The sequence below is a fragment of the Chiloscyllium punctatum genome, chromosome 44 (genome assembly GCF_047496795.1).
Source record: "Chiloscyllium punctatum isolate Juve2018m chromosome 44, sChiPun1.3, whole genome shotgun sequence".
NCBI classification, from domain to species: Eukaryota; Metazoa; Chordata; class Chondrichthyes; order Orectolobiformes; family Hemiscylliidae; genus Chiloscyllium; species Chiloscyllium punctatum.
Window position 1 is genome coordinate 53,296,950 of NC_092782.1, and position 24,148 is coordinate 53,321,097.

Sequence of the window (24,148 nt, forward strand, 5' to 3'; positions counted from 1 at the left end):
TATTCCTGATGAAGGGCTTTTGCCCGAAAAGTCGATTTCGCTGCTCGTTGGATGCTGCCTGAACTGCTGTGCTCTTCCAGCACCACTAATCCAGTATTTGGTTTTCAGCATTTGCAGTCATTGTTTTTACCTTGTTGATTTTAACCCTACTGCGAATCCTCTTGCAAGGATGCCTGCCTTGAAGAAGTTTTCCTCCTCTCTCTACAAGAATCTCAGGGAGTCCCTCTCCCACTGCAACCCTTTATTCCTGATGAAGGGCTTTTGCCCAAAACGTCGATTTTGCTGCTCATTGACAATAGACAATAGACAATAGATGCAGGAGTAGGCCATTCTGCCCTTCGAGCCTGCACCGCCATTCAATATGATCATGGCTGATCATTCCTAATCAGTATCCTGTTCCAGCCTTATCTCCATACCCCTTGACTCCACTATCTTTAAGAGCTCTATCCAATTCTTTCTTAAATGAATCCAGAGACTGGGCCTCCACTGCCCTCTGGGGCAGAGCATTCCACACAGCCACCACTCTCTGGGTGAAGTCGTTTCTCCTCATCTCTGTCCTAAATGGTCTACCCCGTATTTTTAAGTTGTGTCCTCTGGTTCGGCATTCCCCCATCAACGGAAATATGTTCCCTCCTGCCAGAGTGTCCAGTCCTTTCATAATCCTATACGTTTCAATCAGATCCCCTCTCAGTCTTCTAAACTCAAGGGTATACAAGCCCAGTCGCTTCAGTCTTTCCATGTAAGGCAATCCTGCCATTCCAGGAATTGACCTCGTGAACCTACGCTGCACTCCCTCAATAGCCAGAATGTCTTTCCTCAAATTTGGAGACCAGAACTGTACACAGTACTCCAGGTGTGGTCTCACCAGGGCCCTGTACAGCTGCAGAAGCACCTCTTTGCTTCTATACTCAATCCCTCTTGTTATGAAGGCCAGCATGCTATTGGATGCTGCCTGAACTGCTGTGCTCTTCCAGCACCACTAATCCAGTATTTGGTTTTCAGCATCTGCAGTCATTGTTTTTACCTTTGGTCCAACCTGTCCATGCTGACCAGATATCCCAACCCAATCTAGTGCCACCTGCCAGCACCCGGCCCATATCCCTCCAAACCCTTCCTATTCATATATCCATCCAGATGCCTTTTAAATGTTGCAATTATACTAGCCTCCACCACTTCCTCTGGCAGCTCATTCCATACACGTACCACCCTCTGCATGAAAAGGTTGCCCCTTAGGTCCCTTTTATATGTTTCCCTTCTCACCCTAAACCTATGCCCTCTAGTTCTGGACTCCCCCACCCCAGGGAAAAGACCTTGTCTATTTACCCTATCCATGCTCCTGATGATTTTATAAACCTCTATAAGGTCACCCCTCAGCCTCTGACACTCCAGGGAAAACAACCCTAGCCAAGTAAACCTATACCTGTTGCTCACAACCTCCAACCCTGGCAACATCCTTGTAAATCTTTTCTGAACCCTTTCAAGTTTCACAACATCTTTCCGATAGGAAGGAGACCAGAATTGCGAACAATATTCCAACAGTGGCCTAACCAATGTCCTGGACAGCCGCAACATGACTTTCCAATTCCTGTACTCAATACTCTGACCAATAAAGGAAAGCATACCAAACGCCTTCTTCACTATCCTATCTACCTGCGACTCTACTTTCACGGAGCTATGAACCTGCAGTCCAAGGTCTCTTTGTTCTGTAACCTCACTAACTATACCTCTTATGCTCACATCCAAATAATTTATAACGCAGGAGTTGCACTAGAACCGCACAGGGGCGCGGGTCTGGCCTGAACCTGTGCATTGCGATCCAGTGGGCCCTCTCCACACCCAACAGGCCCAACTCCAACTCCAGCCACAGGAACTTTGGGAGCCACTTCTCCAGGAAATCAAAAGCTCTTCACCTTCCTCGCATTCCGGAAGACCCACAGGCCGTAAGATCTTTCTTCTATTTGTGTTTTCCTGGTCATTCATTAGCTCCTGAAGGACCCGAACCTGGTCTTCCATTGTTTGGGTCCTTCCTCCTGAGACCTCCGCTATGGTCTCCGATGCCGCGATCCTCAGATCCACTGCCTCTACTCTTTGGTCTGACATTTGAATATCCTGCTCATGCTCTTTCAGCATGGCAGATAGTGGTTCCACCACTGCTTCAATCTTTTCTTGGAGTTTGCCAAACTCCGAGAATAACTGCTGCTGTAGTAAATCCAAAGGGGCCACCCCGGGTGTTTGAGCAATGTACACAGACACCCCTGACGCAGTAGGGGAGTGCCCTGCCTGCTGCACTCCTTTAGGCCCCTTTCCTTTGTTTGCTTTCATCCTGGTCTTAAAACTGTCAAACCACAATTTTAGCAGCGATAGATGTTCAGTAAGTTTACATTAGCAATTTTTTCTCCTGGGGTGGTTAACGAGGCGGGTAAAGGTCCACCTTGCCAGGGAGTATGGCACAGAACCCAGCACAGCAGACCACTCAGACCACTGCCACCTTGGATCTCCAGCAAGCAGCATATTAATTAAAACAGGTTCCATTTATGACTATCCTATACCAGTTATATGTAGACTAGTCTGGTCTATATATGGATTATGGATAAAGCAGGATGGTAGCAAACTACCTTAAACAACCCATACTCTGTACCACATACAGAAACACATGGCAGATACAAGATGCCAGAGGTAGCAGTCAAGGTAAAGGGCACAACTATCACCTACAAGTTCTTTTCCATGTCATTCACCATCCTGATCTGGAACTATATTGCTATTTCTTCAGTTTCATTGAGTACAATCCTGGATCCCCACCTCCTCACTCCCATTTATTGCCCTTTGCATGTAATTGCATCACATTGATTGTAGCAGATCAAAAAAGACAACTTACCACAACTTTCTTAAGAATAAATAGATATGGGAAGCAAATGCTGATATTGCTAGCAACATCTCTATCCTTATTTTAAAGGTTTATATTCCTAGTTCATTGTTTTCTGATAATTTGTGAAGCTACTTTTTATCCAAAATAATCTATTTGCACCACCTAAGGTTTATCTGAGTTGAGGCCTTGCAAGCCAATTCACTCTTGGGTATCAATATGGTACATATGAATCTCCAGTCTTGTTGTGAATACATCAGGTTCTGTTGCTTAATATATCGGTTGGCTAGAATGCAAGCTCAATGCTTGTATATAAACAAGAGACCAGTCAACATTTTTGATTTCCAAAAACAAATTTGCCTGCAACAGTGACATTGATAATATGCAACGTAAATTTTGTTGCCCAGTTTACCAGTTTTGCTGTGTATGACTTAATCCATATTTTCCTGCTTTTCGAATTTTGATACATCTCAATGAGCATACCAACTTATGGCTAATGTATGACATGAGGCAGCATTGTGCAACTGTTTCTGAAGTAACAAAACTTCAGCTTTTTATTGAAGAATACTGTCATTGAAACAGTTCATCCTTAGTTTTGTCACCAGCACCCCTGAAAGTGTGTGTTCATCCTCAAGTTCTAGAATTCCTTCCATCAGCTTCTCCACCTCACAACCTCACTTTTCTCCTTTAAGACACTCCTTAAAATGTCTTTGAACATCTTTTGGGTCATCATTACTTGACTTAGTATCATATTTTGTTTCATAACACATCTGAAGGACATTCTATAGTATTATGATGAAGGCACCACTTAAGTATAAGTCATTGCTGTTTATTTAGCTTTCTTTGATAATTTCACTGAACTTTAATTTCTGGGGCTTGGTAGCTGTTCGCATCCAATTCTGGTAAACTTTAGTTTAAAGGTAACATAGCATAAAGGTGTCGAAAAATTAATTAGTTGCTTGTATCGTAATGAATATGGCGATGAGTTTTTTAGATTTTTTTTTAGATTTAGATTACTTACAGTGTGGAAACAGGCCCTTCGGCCCAACAAGTCCACACCGACCCGCCAAAGCGCAACCCACCCATTCCCCTACATTTACCCCTTTACCTAACACTACGGGCAATTTAGCATGACCAATTCACCTAACCTGCACATCTTTGGACTGTGGGAGGACACCGGAGCACCCGGAGGAAACCCACGCAGACACGGGGAGAATGTGCAAACTCCACACAGTCAGTTACCTGAGTCGGGAATTGAACCCAGGTCTCTGGCGCTGTGAGGCAGCAGTGCTATCCATTTCGTTTCCATTTCTTTTCCATTTCGTTCAATTTGTTTACACCAAGAGTATTAAAATACAAATAAAGAAAAGCCAAGCAGCAGGAGGAGACAGTATTCAAATAGAGAACCAAGCTTTGAGTGAATAAATACAACATTTGTTCATAGGATGTGAACGTCACTGGCCAGGTCAGTATTCATTGCCCATCCCTAATTGCCCAGAGGACAGATGAGAGTCAATGACATTGCTGTAGATCTGGAATCACATGTAGACTGGGTAAAGATAGAGATTTCCTTTCCTAAAGGACTTTAGTGAACCAGATGGTTTTTTTCATGTCAATCAGCAACGGTTTCATTGTCATCATGAACCTATCCCAACAGTCACTTCATCAGAGGTCAGATCAGCTTTCCTTCGTGTGAATCCAAGGAAAGCGCTGGCACCAGATGGAGTACCAGTCCATGCACTCAAAGCATGTGCAGATCAACTGGCAGAGGTCTTCTCGGACATTTTCAACCTCTACCTGCAGCAGGCCACTGTCCCTGCCTGTTTCAAGAGGCCCAACATGATCCCTGTAAGAAGGCTCATGCAGCATGTTTCAATGACTACCACCCAGTGACCCTAACTTCGGTGGTCAAGAAGTGCTTTGAAAGGCTGGTCATGACATTAATCAACTCCAGCCTCCCCATTACTCTTGACCCACTCCAATTTGCTTATCGGACCAACAGATCCATGTCAGATGCCATATCACTTGCCCTTCACTCCTCCCTGGAACATCTTGACACCAAGAACATAGAGTCATAGAAATGTACAGCATGGAAACAGACCCTTCGGTCCAACTCGTCCATGCAAACCAGATATCCCAACTTAATCTAGTCCCACCTGCCAGCACCTGGCCCATATCCCTCCAAACCCTTCCTATTTATATACTCATCCAAATGCCTTTTAAATGTTGCAATTGTACCAGCCCCAACCACTTCCTCTGGCAGCCCATTTCACACATGCACCACCCTCTGTGTAAAAAGAGTTACCCCTTAGGTCTCTTTTATATCTTTCCCCTCTCACCCTAAACCTATGCCCTCGAGTTCTAGACTCCCCCATGTCAGGGAAAAGGCCTTGTCTATTTACCCTATCCATGCGCCTCATGATTTTATAAACTTCTAAAAGGTCACCCCTAAGCCTCCGCTGCTCCAGAGAAAACAGCCCTAACCTATTCAACCTCTCCTTATTACTCAAATCCTCCAACCTTGGCAACATCCTTGCAAGCCTTATCTGAATCCTTTCAAGTTTCACAACATCTTTCTGATAGGAAGAAGAGCAGAATTGCACGCAATAGTCCAACAGTGACCTAACCAATTTCCTATACAGCTGCAACATGACCTCCCAAATCCTGTGCTTAAACCTCTGACCAATAAAGGCACGCCTACTAAATGCCTTCTTCACTAACCTATCTACCTGCAACTCTACTTTCAAGGAGCTATGAATCTGCACTCCGAAGTCTCTTTGTTCAGCAACACTCCCTAGGACCTTACCATTAAGTGTATAAGTCTTGCTAAGATTTGCTTTCCCAAAATGCAGCACCTCACTTTTATCTAAATTAACCTCCATCTGCCACTCTTCAGCCTATTGGCTCATCCGATCAAGATCCCATTGTAATCTGAGGTAACCTTCTTTGCTGTCCACTAAGCATCCAATTTTGGTGTCATCTGCAAACCTACTAACTATACCTCTTATGCGCACATTCAAATCATTTATATAAATAATGAAAAGTAGTGGACCCAGCGACGAACCTTGTAGCACTCCACTGGTCACAGACCTCCAATCTGAAAAACAACCCTCCTCCACCACCACCTTTGAGCCAGTTCTGTATCCAAATGGCAAATTCTCCCTGGATTCCATGAGATCTAACCTGGCTAACCAGACTCCCATGGGGAATCTTGTCGAACGCCTTACTGAAGTCCGTATCGATCACGTCTATTGCCCTGCCCTCATCAATCCTCTTTGCTTCTTCTTCAAAAAACTCAATCAAGTTTGTGAGACATGATTTCTCATGCACAAAGTCATGTTGACTATACCTAATCAGTCCTTGCCTTTCCAAATACATGTACATCCTGTCTCTCAGGATTCCCACCAATAACTTGCCTACCACTGAAGTCAGGCTCAATGGTTTATAGTTCCCTGGCTTGTCCTTTGCTCTTTTCTTAAACAGTGGCACCATGTCAGCCAACCTCCAGTCTTCCAGCAGCTCACCTGCGACTATTGATGATGCAAATATCTCAGTAAGGGGCCCAGCAATCACTTTCCTAGCATCCCACAGAGTTCTAGAGTACACCTGATCAGGTCATGGGGATTTATCCACTTTTATGCATTTCAAGACATTTAGCACGCAAGAATCTTACTCATGGACTACAGTTCAGCCTTCAACACTATTATCCCCTCGAGACTATTACCAAACTTAGTGATCTCCAACTAAGCTCACTCTCTCAACTGGATCCTCAGTTTCCTGACCCATTGGGCACAATCACTGAAGACTGGGGACAATATTTCATCCTCACTAACACTCAACACTGGAACCCCCTAGGGGTGCATACTCAGCCCCCTACTGTACTACTGTATACCCATGACTGTTTCGCCAAATACCAGACTAATGCCATTCACACATTCGTTGATGACACCACCATCGTCAGTCGAATCTCAGATGGTGACGAAACAGACTACAGATGGGAGGTTGAAGAGCTGGAAACATGGTGCATTGAGAACAATGCCAGCAAAACCAAGGAACTCACTACTGACTTTCGGTGGGATGTTACTCATGCTCCCCTACACATTAACAGCACAGAGGTGGAATGAGTGGAGAGTGTCAAGTTCCTGGGAATGGTCATCCACAACAAGCTTTCTTGGGATCTTAATGTGGATGCACTGGTTACAAAGGCACAACAACGTCTCTTCTTCCTCAGGCAGCTGAGGAAATATGGGACAGTAATGATAGACACTGAGAAAGAGGACTGCTAATTTGCAAATTTTATCTAATTTTAATACCTGGACATTCCACAAACTACAATGGTTTTCACAAAAGGGAAAAAACACTGACTTAAAAAGGCCATACTATTCAGCATATTAGTTATCATGGAAAGCCACGGGTGAGGTGCCGGAAGCCTGAAGGTTCCAATATTTAAGAAAGATGGTAAGGAAAAGCTAGGGAACTATAGACTGGTCAGTCTGACGTCAGTGGTGGGTAAGTTGTAGGAGGGGATTCTGAGGGACAGGATTTACATGTACTGTATTTGGAAAGGCGGGGACTGATTAGGGATAGTTAACATGACTCTGTGCATGGGATGTTGTGTCTCACTAACTTGATTGAGTTTTTGGAAGAAGTGATGAAAAAGATTGATGAAGGCAGAGCAGTGGACATTGTCCACATGGTTTTCAGTAAGGCATTCAACAAGGTTCTGCATGGTAGACTTGTTAGCAAGACTAAATCACATGAAATACAGGGAGAACCAGCCATTTGGACACAAAATTGGCTTGAAGGTAGGAGAGAGAGAGAGTAGTGGTGGAAGGTTGCTTTTTAGACTGGATGCCTGTTACCAGAAGTGTGCTGCAAGGATCGGTTCTGGGTCTGTTCCTTCTTAACGCAATATAAATGATTTAGATGTGAATATAGGAGGTATGGTTAGTAAGTTGGCAAATGGCAAATTGGTGGTGCAGTGGACAGCCAAGAAGGTTACCTCAAAGTATAATGGGACCATGATCAGATGGACAAATGGGCCAGGGACTGACAGATAGTGCTTAACTTAGGTAAATGTGAGGTGCTGCATTTTGGTAAGGTAAATCAGTGCAGGACTTGTACACTTAATGGTAAGGTCCTGGGGACTGTTGCTGAAAAATGAGACCTTGGGGTGCAGGTTCATAGTTCCTTGAAGCTGGACTTGCAAGTAGACAGGATAGCGAAGAAAGCATTTGTTATGTGAGCCTTTACTGGTCAGTGCATTGGGTATAGGAGTTGAGAAGTCATGTTGTAGCTGTGCAGGACATTGATTAGGCCACTTTTGGAATACTGCATTTAATTCTGGTCTCCCTGCTATAGGAAAGATGTTGTAAACTTGAAAGAGTTCAGAAAAAAATTACAAGGATGTTGCCTTAGTTGGAGAGTTTGAGCTACAGGGAGAGGCAGAATAGACTGGAGCTATTTTCCCTGAAGCATCAGAGGCTGAGGGGTGACCTTTTAGGGAGTTTGTAAAATCATGAGGGACATGGATAGGGTGAATAGTCAAGGTCTTTTCCCCAGGGTAGGGGAGTCCAAAACTAGAGGGCGCAGATTTATGTTGAGAGGGAAAAGATTTAAAAAGGATTGAAGGGGCAACTTTTTCACACAGAGGGTGGTGGGTATTGAAATAAGCTGCCAGAGGGAGGTGTTGGGCGCCGGTACAATTACAGCATTTAAAAGACACCTGGGTGGGTATATGAATAGGAATGGATTAGAGGGATATGGCAAAATGCAGGCAAATGGGACTGGATTAACTTAAAAGTATCTGGCTGGCATGGACAAGTTGGATAGAAGGGTCTGTTTGCATGTTGTACATTTGCATGACTCTACTTGGCCTAATATCTCCTTATGTGGCTTGGTGTCAAATGTTTATTCATAATGCTTTTACAAAGTATTTTTGATTGCTTCATGACATTAAAGACACCATATAAATTATTGATGTGGAAATCACAAGGCTATCACATTATTATGAACATGATTTTTCACAATCACTACTGATAATTTTATGGGAGTATATAGACTGTGGGGAAGAGTGTGAATACAAAGTTATGATAACTAACAAATTCATTTTTGGCATGGACAATAGCAATGTGGTACAAACGATGGCATGTAATAAGGCTAACGTTTCCCAGACATCAATTCGACAATAACAAAGTGCGTCCTAGATGCATTATAATGAATCAAATTCAACCAAAATCAATCATGCGGACAAGTGATTTCAGCTTCAATGAAAAATTGACTGAGAAGCATTTATTTCAGTAACTAAGCTCCCACATCGTGACGTACTCAAACAAGAAGAAAACACTTTCCAAAAATAAAGGTTGTCCAATTAACTTGAAAAATGTCAAAAAAATCCGAACAGGTAACGGGCTTTAAAAGAATAAATGTGTAAAATTAAAATTTATTGAGCTAGTTTAAGATAACATTTATATTAAGAATTTGTATTATTTAGATTTTATTGTCTCTTGCACTCGAGTACGAAAGCACACGGAAGTTTTCAATCATATATTAAGCAAATTGAGGTGTTTATTTAATTGCTTCTGCTTTGTATTCAATCAAGATGTACTTGTATGGAAAGATTAGTATTATTGTCACTACACCGAAAGGGGATGGGAAGATTGTGTGCAGGCCGGCTCCAGACTCCTATCCCAGCTTCCATTCACTCACCGCCTGCTGCTATCCGCTGGCTCTGGGGTGCTGCTGCTGCTGGATGCTGCTGAGGATTTCCTCTTGTTGGAGAGCCGCCTGTTCTCCTTCGCCAGCGGCTGGGCCTGACTCATGGTTCTGGGTGTGAGGCTGCTGTCACCAGCCCCAGGACTCCACGGACCTCGCTGTCCCCGGTCTCTCCCAAATGCCCCTCGATCACTCCCTGATTCCCCCGGTTTCTCCACCCGATCACTCCCCTCCTCCCCCCTTTTCCCTGATCACTTCCCCTCCTTCCTCCCCCCGATCACTCCCTGATCCCCCTCCTCCACCGATCACTCCCTGATCCCCCCTTTTCCCCGATCACTCCCCTCCTCCCCCCGGTCACTCCCTGATCCCCCTCCTCCCCCCGATCACTCCCTGATCCCCCCTTTTCCCCGATCACTCCCCTCCTCCCCCCGGTCACTCCCTGATCCCCCTCCTCCCCCCGATCACTCCCTGATCCCCCGGTCTCTCCGGCCTTGGGCCTTAACCGCCCCCTGCGTTTGAAACTGCCGCCGCTCGAATGCACCAATCAGCGGCCACCTCGTCGCTGGGGCAACGCCGGGGCCTTCCCGATCCATGTCCAATCTGAAGCCTCACTCGAGCTGAGAAGGCGCTTATCAGCAAAATACTCTATACCAGTGTGAAAGAAAGGAAAGAACACATCGATTTATTAAACACGTGTGTCAACGAATTGTATTCCCTGAACTTATCATACGCTGAACGCAAAGTTTATAAGTAGCAAAATCTTTTAAGTTCGCATTATTTTATGTGTAATTATTTTCCTGCACATTATCGTTAGATTCACTAATTTTATTTGTTTCTGTAGATAACTTCAATTGTACATATTGTAATTATATATTTAAGGTGAAGGGGGGAATTCAAAGGAGATGCGGGGTCAAGTATTTTTTACACAATGGTAAGAATCTGGAGCACACTGCTTGGGGTGGTAATAGAGGTAGGTATGATAAACTTCTAAAGGTTTAAGTGACTTTTAGAAAAGCACATGAATATGCAAGGAATTGAGGGATATGGACCAAGGGTAGGCAGAAAGGATTACTATAATTTGGTGTCATTGTTCGGCACAATATCGCGGGCCAAAGGGCCCATTCTACGAGACAGTTCTCTGTTCCAGTTAAAACACATTCTTTTTTGAACAACTCAGATTCGTGTAATATCTGAGTTAGTGATTTTCTTTGATATCTTTTTAGCTGGTGCCTGAAAGCTCTACCAGGTTCTTCAGGAGATGCCCTGTCACCACTTCAGGCCAACAAAATCCCTAACTGAAATTCTGTGGAAATGTCCATAAGTTTGAAGCAGAACTGGGGAGTGAGGACTTTTCAGAATCACTGATCCTTTCAATTGGCCTCCCTGGTGTGACTGGTAAGTAGCAGAACAAAAAAAAATGAAGAACATGGAAGCTGGAATCAGAAGGAGCACTGGAACCAAAATGTGGATGAGTTTCTCTAGCAAATTCTGTTTTTATCAAATATTTGCACAGTAACTCTTTAAAGTTGCTCGTACTTATTAATTTTGTGTGTTTAATTAATAATGTCACTCTTTATAACTTAATATTACACTCCCTTGATTCAGTCTAGACCTTTAGAAAATAAAATATAATTATGTTTGTACAATGACATTTTCACACTGATTTTAATGTACACTATTGCTTACTGTAATATCGTCACAGACTTAAACAGAGTATGGAGACTCTAGGACAGGAGTAAACTGACTGTGTTTAACCAAGGAAGTTAAGGGAAGTACCAAATTGAAAGAAAAGACGTACAATGTGACAAAATCATGACAAAAATTTGTGGTAACCTAGAAACTGAAAAAAAGGTGAACAATACTTATAGGGCAAACTAGCAAGTAATATGAAAATGGAGAGGAAGATCTTCTTTAAATTAAAGGAAGCTTATGGTCAAAGTGGACATCGGCCGTTTAGAGAATGAGGCAAGGGAAATCGTCATGGGAAACTAGGAAGTGACAGAAATGTTGAATACTTACAAAAAGTTCCATGTTGCAAATGGGTTCTGTTATTGAATCCATTTGCAAATCAATGTGTATGCATGTTGGAACAGAATGCAGGATAATATAAAGTAGGCATTTATAAATACAAAAAATATTCATACGTTGGATCTTTAAAATTACGCCTATGTATAGGATTGCATTCAGGATCACGACTAATCATAAATCAGACATAGTTCCCCTGTACTTTGCATCAGTCTTCATGTTTGAAGATTCTGAAAGATGGGAGGCAAGGAATTAAACACAATAACTGTCAAAAGAAAAAAAAACTCAGAAAACCAGTGCTACTAAAGGTCAATAGGTCTCCTGAATCTGATGAGTTTCATCCAAGAATATTGAAGGATAGTGGATGTACTGGAAGTAATCGTCTAAGAATTCTTAATAAGTTTCAGAGGACTGAAAAACTGCCAATCCAACACCCTTACAAAAAGAGCAGAAGACAAAAACCAGTAACTATAGGCTAGTTAGCTTAAGAATGTTATTGGAAAATATTGGAGTCTATCATAAAGGATGTAAAGGAAGACCATTTAGAAGTACATAATACAATTAAGCAGAGTCAGCTTCATAAACCGGAAATCATGCCTGTCAAGTTTATTAGAATTCTTTGAGGTGGCAAAAAGATAAAGAGGAAGCTTTTTTAGTTGGATTCCTAAAAGGCATTCAATATGGTACTGCACATAAGGGTACTTAATAAGAACTAGTGGTGTTAGGGGTAAGTATATTAGCATGGATAGAGGATTAGCTCACAAATAGAATACAGAGAGTTAAGATAAAGGCATCATTTTTTCAGGATGGCAACCCGTAACTAGTGGAGTGCCACAGGGATGAGTGCTGGGGACACAGTTATTTACAACATATATTACTGGCTTGGATGAAGGAGATGCATGGAGTATCACTAAGTTTTTGGAAAATACCAAAATAGGTGGGAAGGCAAGGATGAAGTGAGGATGACACAAAGAGTGTGCAGTGGGATTTAAACAGAGTGGGAAAAAATCTTGACTGATGGAATATAATGTAGAAAAATGTAAGATCATGCACTTCAGCAGGGAGGTTAGAACAGCTGAATATAATATAAATTATGAAGACAGCAGGAAACTGCTGAACAGGGATTTGGGGATCCTCATATATCCTCTTACAAAAAACTAGCATCCAAGTTTAGCAGGTAATAGGAACGTCAAATGTCAACTGTTAGCCTTTACTTCAAAGGGAATAGGTGAGAAAAATAAGGAGGTTTTGATTCATCTATAAAAGGCTCTGGTATGACCACAACTGTGAATATCTTTGGGTCCCTGATTTCAACAAAAGTATAACGACATTCGAGACATACCAGAGAATATTCATCTGATTGATTATAGGTATAGAGGGATTTCATAATGAGGAGAGGTTGAGTATATTGGGCTTGTACTTATTCACGTTTAGAACAATAGAATATCGAAACAGATGAGATTCTTTGGAGGCCAAATGGGGTAGAGGTGGAAGGGTGCTTCCCCAGTGGAAAAGTCTCAGATCAGAGGGCATAATCTCAGAGTAGAGGAATGCCCAATAAAGGCAGCGATAACGAATTTCATCTCTCAGAGGGGAAGTAATCTGAGGAATTCTTTACCTAGAAGGCTGCAGTGACTGGGTTAAGTCTATTCATGGCTGAGAGAGAGCTTTTACCACTAAGGGAATCAAGAATTGTGGGGAAATGGCAGGAAAGTAGAGTTGAGGATTATCAGATTAGTTCATAAGACTATAAGGAATAGGAACGGGATCGGCTGTTTAGCCCCTCGAGATTGCTGCACCATTCAATCGGACCATGGCTGATCTGACATTCTTCTCATCTAGTTTCCTACCCTGCCCTTTCCCCACAGCCCTTGATTCCCTTAAATGTACACAAGGGCGCTGGCCCCAGAGCTTTCTGTGACAAAGTGTTCCAAAGATTCACAACCCTCCAAGAGAAGAAATTCCTACTCATCTCATTCATAAAATTGGTGCCCCTTTATTCTGAATCTATGCCTTCTGGCCCTAGATTCTCTCGTGTGGGTAAACCTGCTCAGCATTTACCCTGTCAAGCTCCTTAAGAATCCTATATGTCTCAATGAGATCGCCATCTCTTGTTCTTCTCAACTCCAGTGAGTAGAGTCCCAATCTGTTTAACCGTTGCTGATAAGACAATCCTTCATACCAGGGGTCATTCCAGTGAACCTTCTCTGAATTGCCTCTAATGAAATAATCTTTTCTCAAAAAAGGGAACCAAAACTGCTCACAGCACTCCAGCTATTGTCTCACTAGCACCTTGTACAGGTGTAGTAAGATTTCCCTACTCTTGTATTCTAACTCCCTTGAAATAAGGGTTAGTATTTCTTTAGCACTCCTGATTAATTGCTGCACCTGTGTGCTAGCTTTCTTTGTTTTATGGAGGAGAAAGTGAGGACTGCAGATGCTGGAGATCAGAGCTGAAAATGTGTTGCTGGAAAAGCACAGCAGGTCAGGCAGCATCCAAGGAACAGGAGAATCGACGTTTCGGGCATAAGCCCTTCTTCAGGAAACCAATTCCTGAAGAAGGGCTCATGCCCGAAACATTGATTCTCCTATTCCTTGGATGCTGCCTGACATGCTGTGCTTTTCCAGCAACACATTTTCAGCTTCTTTGTTTTATGCACAAGTTCCTTTGTGTTGCAGCTTTCTGCAATTTTTCTCTATTTAAGTAATTTTTCACTTTCCTTCCAAAATCAACAAATTTGCGTTTTCGCACATTATACTTTATGTGCTAACTTTTTCCCCACTTACTTAACTAATTAATATTTCTCTGTAAACTCTTTATATCCTCCTCACAATCTTCTTTTGCATCTATTTTAGTGTTGTCTGCAAGTTTGGCGAAAGGTCATTCATTTCTTTCTTCCAAGCCATTAATATATATTAACTAACTCCATTTAGGAAGGGCATGTGCCCATTCTTTCTTAATGGATTCTGTGTTTGGTGAACAGAATGGTATTAGTTTCCATAAATAAAATAAGAAGTAAGAGTAGGCCTTTCAGCCTGTTCGACCATTTAGTGACGTCATGCCTGATCTTCTATTCAACACCCTTTTCCTGCGCTATTGCTATAATCACTTTTGTTTTTTAAAGAAATCTATCAGTTAGCAAGTTTTGAAAAGATTTGTAGCTCAGTTTGAGGTTCTGGATGTAGGTTTGCTCGCTGAGCTGAAAGATTCATTTTCAGACGTTTCGTCACCATGCTAGGTAAAAATCTTCAGTGAGCCTCCGGATGAAGCACTGGTGGTATAGCCCGCTTTCTATTTATGTGTTTGGGTTTCCTTGGGTTGGTGATGTCAATTCCTGTGGTGACATCATTTCCTGTTCTTTTTCACAGGAGGTGGATCCAACCAGAACTCTCTCAACAAACACATTGACTTAGATCCCATTTACCACTCCTTGCTTCATCCGGAGGCTCACTGAAGATGTTACCTAGTATGGTGACTAAATGTCTGAAAATGAGCCTTCCAGCTTAGTGAGCAAGCCAACATCCAAAATCTATCAGTCTCTGCCTTGAACATACCCAATAATTGAGTCTCCACAGTCCTCAAGTATAGAGAATTATGAAGAGTCACCACATTTTGCGTGAAGAAATTCCTCTTTATCTCAGTCTTATCTAATCTATCTCTTATTCTGGGGCTTTCCCTATTGTCCATCAGTGGAAACATCCTACCCAAACTATCGTGTCAACTCTTGTAAGAGGTCTATCTGCTTGATTGAGGTCACCTCTATTCTTCTAAATTCCAGAAAATAAATGCTAGTTTATTCAATCTTTCTTCATAGGACAGTCCCTCCATCCCAGGAATTAGTTTGCTGAATCTCTGGTGCATTGTCTCTGGGGCAAGTATATTTTTCCAAATGTAAGGAGACCAAAACTGAACATGACACTCCAGATGTGGTCTCATCAAATGCTTTATTTAATTATAGTATGAGTTATTACATGGGGCGACATGGTAACTCAATGGTTAGCACTACTGCCTCACAACACCAGGGATCCAGGGTTGATTCTAGCTTCAGGTGACAGTCCCTGTGGAGTTTGCACATTCACCCTGTGCCTGTGTAGATTTACTCTAGCTGTTCCAGTTTCATCCTACAAACCAAAGATGTGCAGGTTGCATGGATTGGCCATGCTAAATTGCCAGGTTTGTGCAGGCTAGGTGAATTAGCCATGGGAAATACAGGGATAGTGTAGGGAGGTGGGTTTCAGTGCGATGCTCTTTGGATGGTTGATGTGGACTTGATGTGCTGATTGGCTGATTTCATCACTGTAGGGATTCTATGCATTTTTAACTCAGTTCTCAAATTCTGTTGTAATAAAGGCCAGCATACTATTTGTCGTAATTACTTGCTATACTCTGCATATTCAGTGACTCTTGAACAAGGCTGCTCATATTCCACTGAGTATCACAGATGTTTCAATCAGCAACAAGGGAATTATATTCAACTACAGTCTGTAACCTTATGGTCGGGCATACCTCCCAATCTACTATTACCATCAAACTAGCAGATCAGCCGTGGCTCAGTGAAGACTGCAAGAGCGCATGCCAGAAGTATCACCAGGTAAATGAGATGTCAACCGAGTGAAATTACAATACAGGTCTACTTGTGTGCCAAGCAGTGTAAACAGTATGTGCTCAACAAAGCTTAGTAGTACTGGAACCAACAGATCTAATTTCTTCAGTCCTACCACATTCAGTTGTGAATGGCAATGAACTTCTCTTTATCATAAGATCAAAAGTGCAGACATTTGCTGATGTTTGTACAATGTTCATCAATTTGCACTTCCTTGGATAATGAAGCAGTCAATGTCCAAATGCAGTAACTTTCAGGCTTTGGCTGATAAGTGGCAAAAAGCATCCATGCCAAACATGTGCAAGGTATTAACCAGCTCCAACATGAAGCCAACATGCTGTGGGTTACCACTGACTAGAAACTGAACTGCTCCAGCAATATAGATGCTGTGGCTCAAGAGCAGGTCAGAGACTGGGAATTCTGTAGCGAGTGAGTCACTTCATGACTTCTCCAAAGCCTGTCAACCAACTACAAAGCTCAGGGGTGGGATGGAATAATCTCCACTGGAGATTGTAGTGTGATCAACACTCAAAAAGCTCAACCCACATTCAGGTAGAAGCAACACACTCAATTATAACCCCTTTAATATTTATTCTTTTTATGACTGATGCTTTATAGCAACAATGTGTACCATCCACAAGATTTACTACAGCAACTCACCAAGGCTCCTTTGACAACACTTTCCAAATCTATGACCTATATACTACCTGGAAGGACAAGGACATCAGGTACATAGGAACACGGTTTCCTGCAAGTTGCCCTCCATGTCATACACTATCCTGATATGGAAGTATACCATTGTTCTTTTGCTGTCACAGGGTCATAATTCTGGAACTTCCTCCATAACAACACTGTGGTTGGACCGTGGACTGCGGTGGTTTAGGAAGTCAGCTTGTTCCTTCCATCTCAAGGGCAATTAGGTATTGGTAATATTTGCTGACCTGACCAACATGCCCACAGCCTATGACTGAAGAAAAGGGAAACCGTAGAACATTTAGTTTAAGGCCGACAATATTGCTTTTATTACCCTTGGGAAAACTGGTGATCGCCATAATTAAAATGACTAATGCATTCACTAACCTGCAACAGAATGGCTTGTATCACCCTATTGTGTTTCTGAAAATGTGTTATTTATGCAAATAATACTTAATTGAATAATTCTAACTTGAGACACAAGCTACTGCGTTAGGAGTGATGCATTATTTACAGCAGTACATTATTGAATTTTTTCCGAGCTCCAATTTCAAAGTCTAATAAAAGAGAACACATCTGGATTTATTCAATCTTAATACACCAAATAGTAAAATGATTCTTAATCTACATTTAAAAAGGGATACAGTTAAACAAACAATAGTCCTTTAGAAATGATAAAATTGTAACAAAGCTCAATTATTATCATTGAAAAATGTTGAGTATTTTGATACGGACTTTTTGGTGTTTGCTCTGATTAGATAGTAGAATTAGGTAAAATTTATTGTATAGACATGATCAGGGTGATTTTCACTTGGATCTGATGGATTAAGACATGGACTCAAAATTGTGAATTAGCAAAGTGAACATTTGGTAAAAATACCGTATGAAGATATGTAGCCACCATGATCAATTTTAAATTACAGGAACCCTAATTTATCATCAGTAGCCTATTGAGGCATAATCAATTATAATGAAATGTCAGTTGAGCAAAGGCTTCTGGGTTGTAATTTCAGTGTGACCAAAATCAGAGAGCATCATGAACTAATCACTGTTCAAACCTGCCTTGAGAGAGATTGCATTGACTTGGAACTTGGTGCATAATTTGAGGTTACTTATTCTGCTGACAGTGAAAAATAAGGAAGAACATCATATACGACAGCTGCTCTGCAGTACTTAGAGAAATTATGAAAATATTTTATCCAAAACAGGTAAAAATAGAAATAACATATAAAACACTTCGGCTAGCAGAGATTTTAAGGAGATGCTCAGAAGAAAAGGAATAGCTGTCAGGAAGTTGCCAAAGAAAAACTAACTCTCAAGGTCCACACAAGACCAAATACTCTCTTTTGAATTTTGCTCCCTGATATTATTGTCTGAAAATAAACACTATGTCTTATTGGTAAAATCAGAAAACCAGATGAAAATCTTGCTTAATTATTGGCCTTTCAGGTTCTTGGTCTTTGATTATTTGTGAAGAATTGCCAAAAGTAAAAGAAACATTTTTTTAAAAGCAGTGTAGAGATGAAGCTTAATGAATGTGTAGGTGGTGATATGCAAACAAAACAAGGATGGTGTGAGAAAAAAACGAATTCATACAGCGAGTGGTTAGTATATGGAATGCAGTGCCTAGAAATATGCTGATGCAGGTTCAGTTGAGGCATTCAAGAGGACATCTTTGGGGCGGCACGGTGGCACAGTGGCACAGTGGTTAGCACTGCTGCCTCACAGCGCCAGAGACCCGGGTTCAATCCCAGCCTCGGGCGACTGACTGTGTGGAGTTTGCACGTTCTCCCCGTGTCTGCGTGGGTTTCCTCCGGGTGCTCCGGTTTCTTCCCACAGTCCAAAGGTGTGCAGGTCAGGTGAATTGACCATGCTAAATTGCCCGTAGTGTTAGGTAAGGGGTAAATGTCGGGGTATGGGTGGGTTGCGCTTCGGCGGGTCGGTGTGGACTTGTTGGGCCGAAGGGCCTGTTTCCACACTGTAATCTAATCTAATCTGATGATTATTTGCATTAAGGTGGTGTACAGGGAAATGGGGAAAAGGCAAGAGATTGGCACTTGATAACAATACTGGTGCAGACATGGTGGATCGAATGGTCTCCTCCCACACCATCCCATTGTATAATTCTGTAGGTGAGCCTCTAATGTAAACTGTGGTGTAACTGTCAACTCAATAGTTATGTGATAGTACTCCGATAGGAAGTTGGAATTTGGAACTCGTACAGCTCGGAGCATACTGCTCTGTCGCCTTACCTTCATGCACAGATTGTTAATAAATGTTGATTAAAAGTAACCCAAGTTTGTCCTGAACTATTATTTAGAACTGAAGAATATGACTCACTTGAAAACATGGCAGCAGGGAGATATCAGTTTTGGATAGATGGTGTTTTTCTCAGAAATCTGAACAGCCACTAAGCACTGTTGAGGAACTACAAGGCTAAAATTTGAAGATTTACTGGAAGTGAGGTAAATTGAAACACACTCTGAAGTAGCATGCCAGTTAAGCGGTCACTATCATTTCCACAGCCCTTCGATACTGTTGAACAATCAAGGCATATTTCAACAGGTACAGAATCGCTTCAATCTGCATTTGAAGCAGCAACAGCTCTTGGTCAATACCTCCCAAACTTGGCAAATCCCACTGTTGATAACATTCTTATCCAGCCTCAAACCTCAGCAGATTTTCAGCGATGCAAGTTCCAGTACTTTAAGCTTCACAATGATCTTTCAAGCAGCAACAGACAAAGTCTGATAACTTTGTACAAGATGACAAAGAACAATAAACTCTACCTATGCAGGAAGGTCCTTCAGCCATACTAAAGCATGAGGATAATGTTCCACTTTTTTTTTATTAGAGCTCAGAATATTCTTTGTCTAGTGACCAGACATATAGTCATAAATGATAACAATGTTGAAATTTCCTCATTTTGTCTTTTTGTCTGCAGTTTCTGGTGATGTATTTTCTAGCCAGTTCAAGTATAAATCTCTGAAAAGATTTTCATTAATCACTTGCAGTCCTTTCACAAACCTTTCAAAGAAATGAATCTTTACTTGAACATTTCCTGATGATTCACTCATCTCTTCATCTTTAACTTGACAGTATGGCACCTGATGTGGCAGCCCACTGGCAATCAGTTCTTTCAGTACTATGAGTTTTGGGATACTGAACCTACTTGCATTTTAACTGCTAAAAGTACAGTTCAGCACGCCATCAGGCCATTACCCTCAAACATCATTTTGAATGACCAGATGAGAAGAATTGTGAGATTCCATGAACAATGGACTCCGTGTGGTTGTTTTTTGTTAGGAAAGGTGGTGGAGTTGTAAATACATGCATTTCCTTGAGAATCTCACAATAAATGCTCATCCTTTTAAGACAGAAATGAGGAGGAATTTCTTCTTAGAAGTTAGTGAATTTTATGGAATTCTTCAATGCAGAGAACTATAGAGGTTGGGTCGTTAAGTATATGCAGTGTCGAGATAGATTCTTAAACAGGAAGGAAATCAAGAATTATGGAGAAACGCAAGAATGTTGTGCCAAGGATTTTCAGAACAATCATGATCTAATTGAATGACAGAGCAGGTTCAATGGGCTGAATGGACTGCTTCTGCTCCTACGTATTATGGTCTTAGAGATAACTTTTCAGTCAATAATCTTGTTACTTCTGGTGTTAATACTTGAAATTGAGAAAGTGCTTACAGGAGATGTAGAGATAATGTTTAATGATTCTGATGAGACTGAGGTCATGTGTGATGTAACTGTAACCTCAGTAGTTATGTAGTAGTACTCTGCTGGTAATTTGCAACTTATTCAGCTCTCAGCATGCTGCTGTGTGGCCTTAACATGTACAAATTGTTAATAAATTTATTTTTAAAAGGTAACCTATAAGTCTGGCGTGTGCTAATATGAAGAGCCAAAAAAAATGAAAGAATCCAAATTTCAGTCAAGCAAATGCCAATCTTCAACAGCTTCTAGATCAGAACTAAACTGAGTGCAAAAATCTCCAAATCTGAGAATTTAACTTTGAAAACATTGTTTGAACAATGTGCTAATACTCATTATCCAAATGTCAATCATGCAGTTACAGTTGTTCAAGTTAATGAGTAGCAAGTACCAAATGCAACTCATGTAGTTTATTGTCATTTACTTGCTTTAATTCTGCTACATCCTCCCAGTTATATAAGATGACAATAACCAGCTTGACTGCATTTTTGTCAGTCACTGTCAATACTAAATTTATCCGTAAACGCATATCTCAATATTTTGATGAGCGGTTTGTGTGTTCAAACAAATGAAAAGACAAAAATCTTGTCCATAGGGCCCTCTGAGTGGGAAATAGCCAAATTCTTTGACAGAACAGTGACCACTCTCAATGTCACTTGTTTCTTTCAACTGGATGGACTTGACATGTACTGCCCTTTATTAAGAAATATGACCAACTCTGAGCTCATGCTCTATGTGTTTGCTCAATAAAACTGTTATGCCTTTTTAGGGAGCTGTCATGACATGATAGGATGAATTGCTTCCTGAACATAAAGTATTGCAGATGCTAGAACTAAGTCTGTCAAGAATCAACCAGTGGTTATTACTAATCACCCATTTATGGTAACAATCATTGAAGTCTCTGTGAAGTCCCTTTTTCATTGTGATGCCTGACAATGGATGAATCTGGATAGATTCATTTGTGAGGGTCAGAGGTGATGATTGTCAGAAAGTTTCCATGGCTTTCTTTGACTTGAAGTCTTTGGGTCTGACTTGGTGTCAGGACCAAATTTAAGGATGTTCAGACATGTTGCCATTCAACTGTACATCAAGGCCTCACTCTGATAGATCTATTTATCAGGATTGATCAGGATATTTGTTGAATAAACTACTGATAGAGATTGATTATTTGACTATAACAATACCAAACTACTACTTGACTGGTTTATAGGACAATTGGCCATCAGCTTCTATGTAATACTAAGGAAGAGGTCTTGGGAGGATCAACCAAGCCAAATAAAAACAACTACTGCATTTGTTGGAAGTCTGAAATAAAAACAGAAAGTGCTGGAGAAACCCAGCAGGTCTATGGAGGGAGCAACAGTTAACATTTTGAGTTCAGTATATCTCTTCTTCAGGTGAAGATTTTTATTCCGGCTATTTCTCAAGCTTTCATCAGTCCACAGATTGGCAAAGTTAGTAAATTTCAGCTTCACAATTTTTAAAAAGCAGTGTGTGTTTTATGAGATCAAACGTGTTTATCCATTCATTGTAGAGTTGATTTGGCATGTCATCCTGATTAGTGTCCAAAACAATGGCTCATGTTTATTATCTCTAGTTGCTTCTAAATTCAGCCACCATGATATTCCCTAAAATATGGACCAATCTATGGAGAAAATAAGTTGCATTTATTTATTACTTGTCACCTGTTTATAGTCAACTGACCAGGTTTCCTAAACTGAACTAGTCCCATTTGCTGCTGTTTGACCTATATCCCTCTAAATCTTTCCCAACCATGAACCTGCACAAATGTATTTTAAATGTTGGAATTGTACCTGCCTCTACTGCTTCCTCTGGCAGCTTGTTCCATATATGTACAACTCTCTGATTGAAAAAGTTCACCCTCATGTCTCTTTTAAATTTTTGCCCTGTCACTGTAAACCTATGCTTTCTAGTTTTGGAGAACACTAATCCTGGGGAAAAGATTTTAGGTATTTATGATTTTATAAAACTCTACAAGGTCACCCCTCAGCCTCCAAAGCTCCATGGAGAAAAGTACCAGCCTATTCAGCCTCTCGTAATTCAAACCCTGAAGGGTTACAACATCCTTGTAAATTTTTTTTGCATCCTTTTCAGGTTAATAATATCCTTCCTATAGTAGGGTGACCAGAATTTTTTAAAAAATGTATTCATTTGTGGGATGTGGGCATCGCTGGCTGGGCCAACATTTATTGCCTGTCACTAGTTGCCCTTAAGGAGGTGGTGGTGAGCTGCCTTCTTGAACTGCTGCACGCCACCTGCTGTGGGTTGACTCACAATGCCATTAGGGAGAGAATTCCAGAAGTTTGACCCAGTGACAATGAAGGAACAGTGATATTTTTCCAAATCAGGATGGTGAGTGGCTTGGAAGGAACTTGAAGGTGGTGGTGTTCTTTGTCTGCTGCCGTTGTCCTTCAAGATGGAAATGGTCATGGGTTTGGAAGGTGATGTCTGAGGATCTTTGGTGAATTTCTACAGTCCATTTTGTAGATGGCACACATTGCTGCTATTGAGTGTTGGTGGTGGAGGGAATAGATGCTTTTGGGTGTAATGCCATTCAAGCAGACTACTTTGTCCTGGATGGTGTCAAGCTTCTTGAGTGTTGTTGGGGTTGCAATCATCCAGGCAAGTGGGGAGTATTCCATCACACTCCTGACTTATGCCTTGTCGGTGAAGAGGCCTTGGGGAGTCAGGAGGTGAGTTCCTCACTGCAGTATTCCGAGCCTCTGAACTGCACTTGTAGCCAATGTGTTATGTGGTGAGCACAGTTGAGTTTCTGGTCAATGATAATCACCAGGCTGTTGATAGTGGGCGATTGAGTGATGGTAACACCATTGAATGTCAAGGGGCAGTGATTAGACCGTCCCTTGTTGGTAATGGTCATAGCCTGACATTTGTGTGCCACACGTTACTTGCCACTTGTCTGCCCAAGCCCAGATATTGTCCAGATCTTGTTGCTTTTGAACATGAACTGCTTTGGTATCTGAGGAGTCTTAAATGGTGCTGAACATTGTGCAATCATGAGCAAATATTTCACTTCTGACCTTATTTAGATTAGATTAGATTACTTACAGTGTGGAAACAGGCCCTTCGGCCCAACAAGTCCACACCGACCCTCCGAAGAGCGACCCACCCAGACCCATTCCCCTACATTTACCCCTTCACCTATGGAAGGATGGTTGTTGATGTAGCAGTTGAAGATGGTTGGGCCTAGGACTCTACCCCGACGAACCCTTGCAGAGATGTCCTGGTGCTGAGATGACAGACCTCCAACAACCACGACCATCTTCCTTTGTGTCGGGTATGACTCCAACTACTGGAGAGGTGAATTGGTCATGCTAAATTGCCCTTAGTGTTAGGTGCAGGGGTAAATGTAGGGAAATGGGTCTGGGTGGGTTACGCTTCAGCGGGTCGGTGTGGACTTGTTGGGCCGAAGGGCCTGATTCCACACTGTAAGTAATCTAAGTAATCTAATCTAAGAGTAGTTTCCCCCCATTACTTATTGATT

General features: G+C 41.6%; 1 protein-coding gene across 2 annotated transcripts in view; it reads right to left on the reverse strand.

Moving 5' to 3' along the window:
- Positions 1–9,794, reverse strand: part of net1 (neuroepithelial cell transforming 1) — a 165,810-nt gene extending 156,016 nt beyond the window's left edge. For both annotated transcript variants that reach the window (XM_072562949.1, XM_072562948.1), the window contains exon 1: positions 9,572–9,794. In XM_072562949.1, the coding sequence (XP_072419050.1) occupies positions 9,572–9,684 (113 nt within the window). In that variant the 5' untranslated portion in view covers positions 9,685–9,794. The remainder of the gene's footprint in view (positions 1–9,571) is intronic.
- Positions 9,795–24,148: the final 14,354 nt, after the last annotated feature.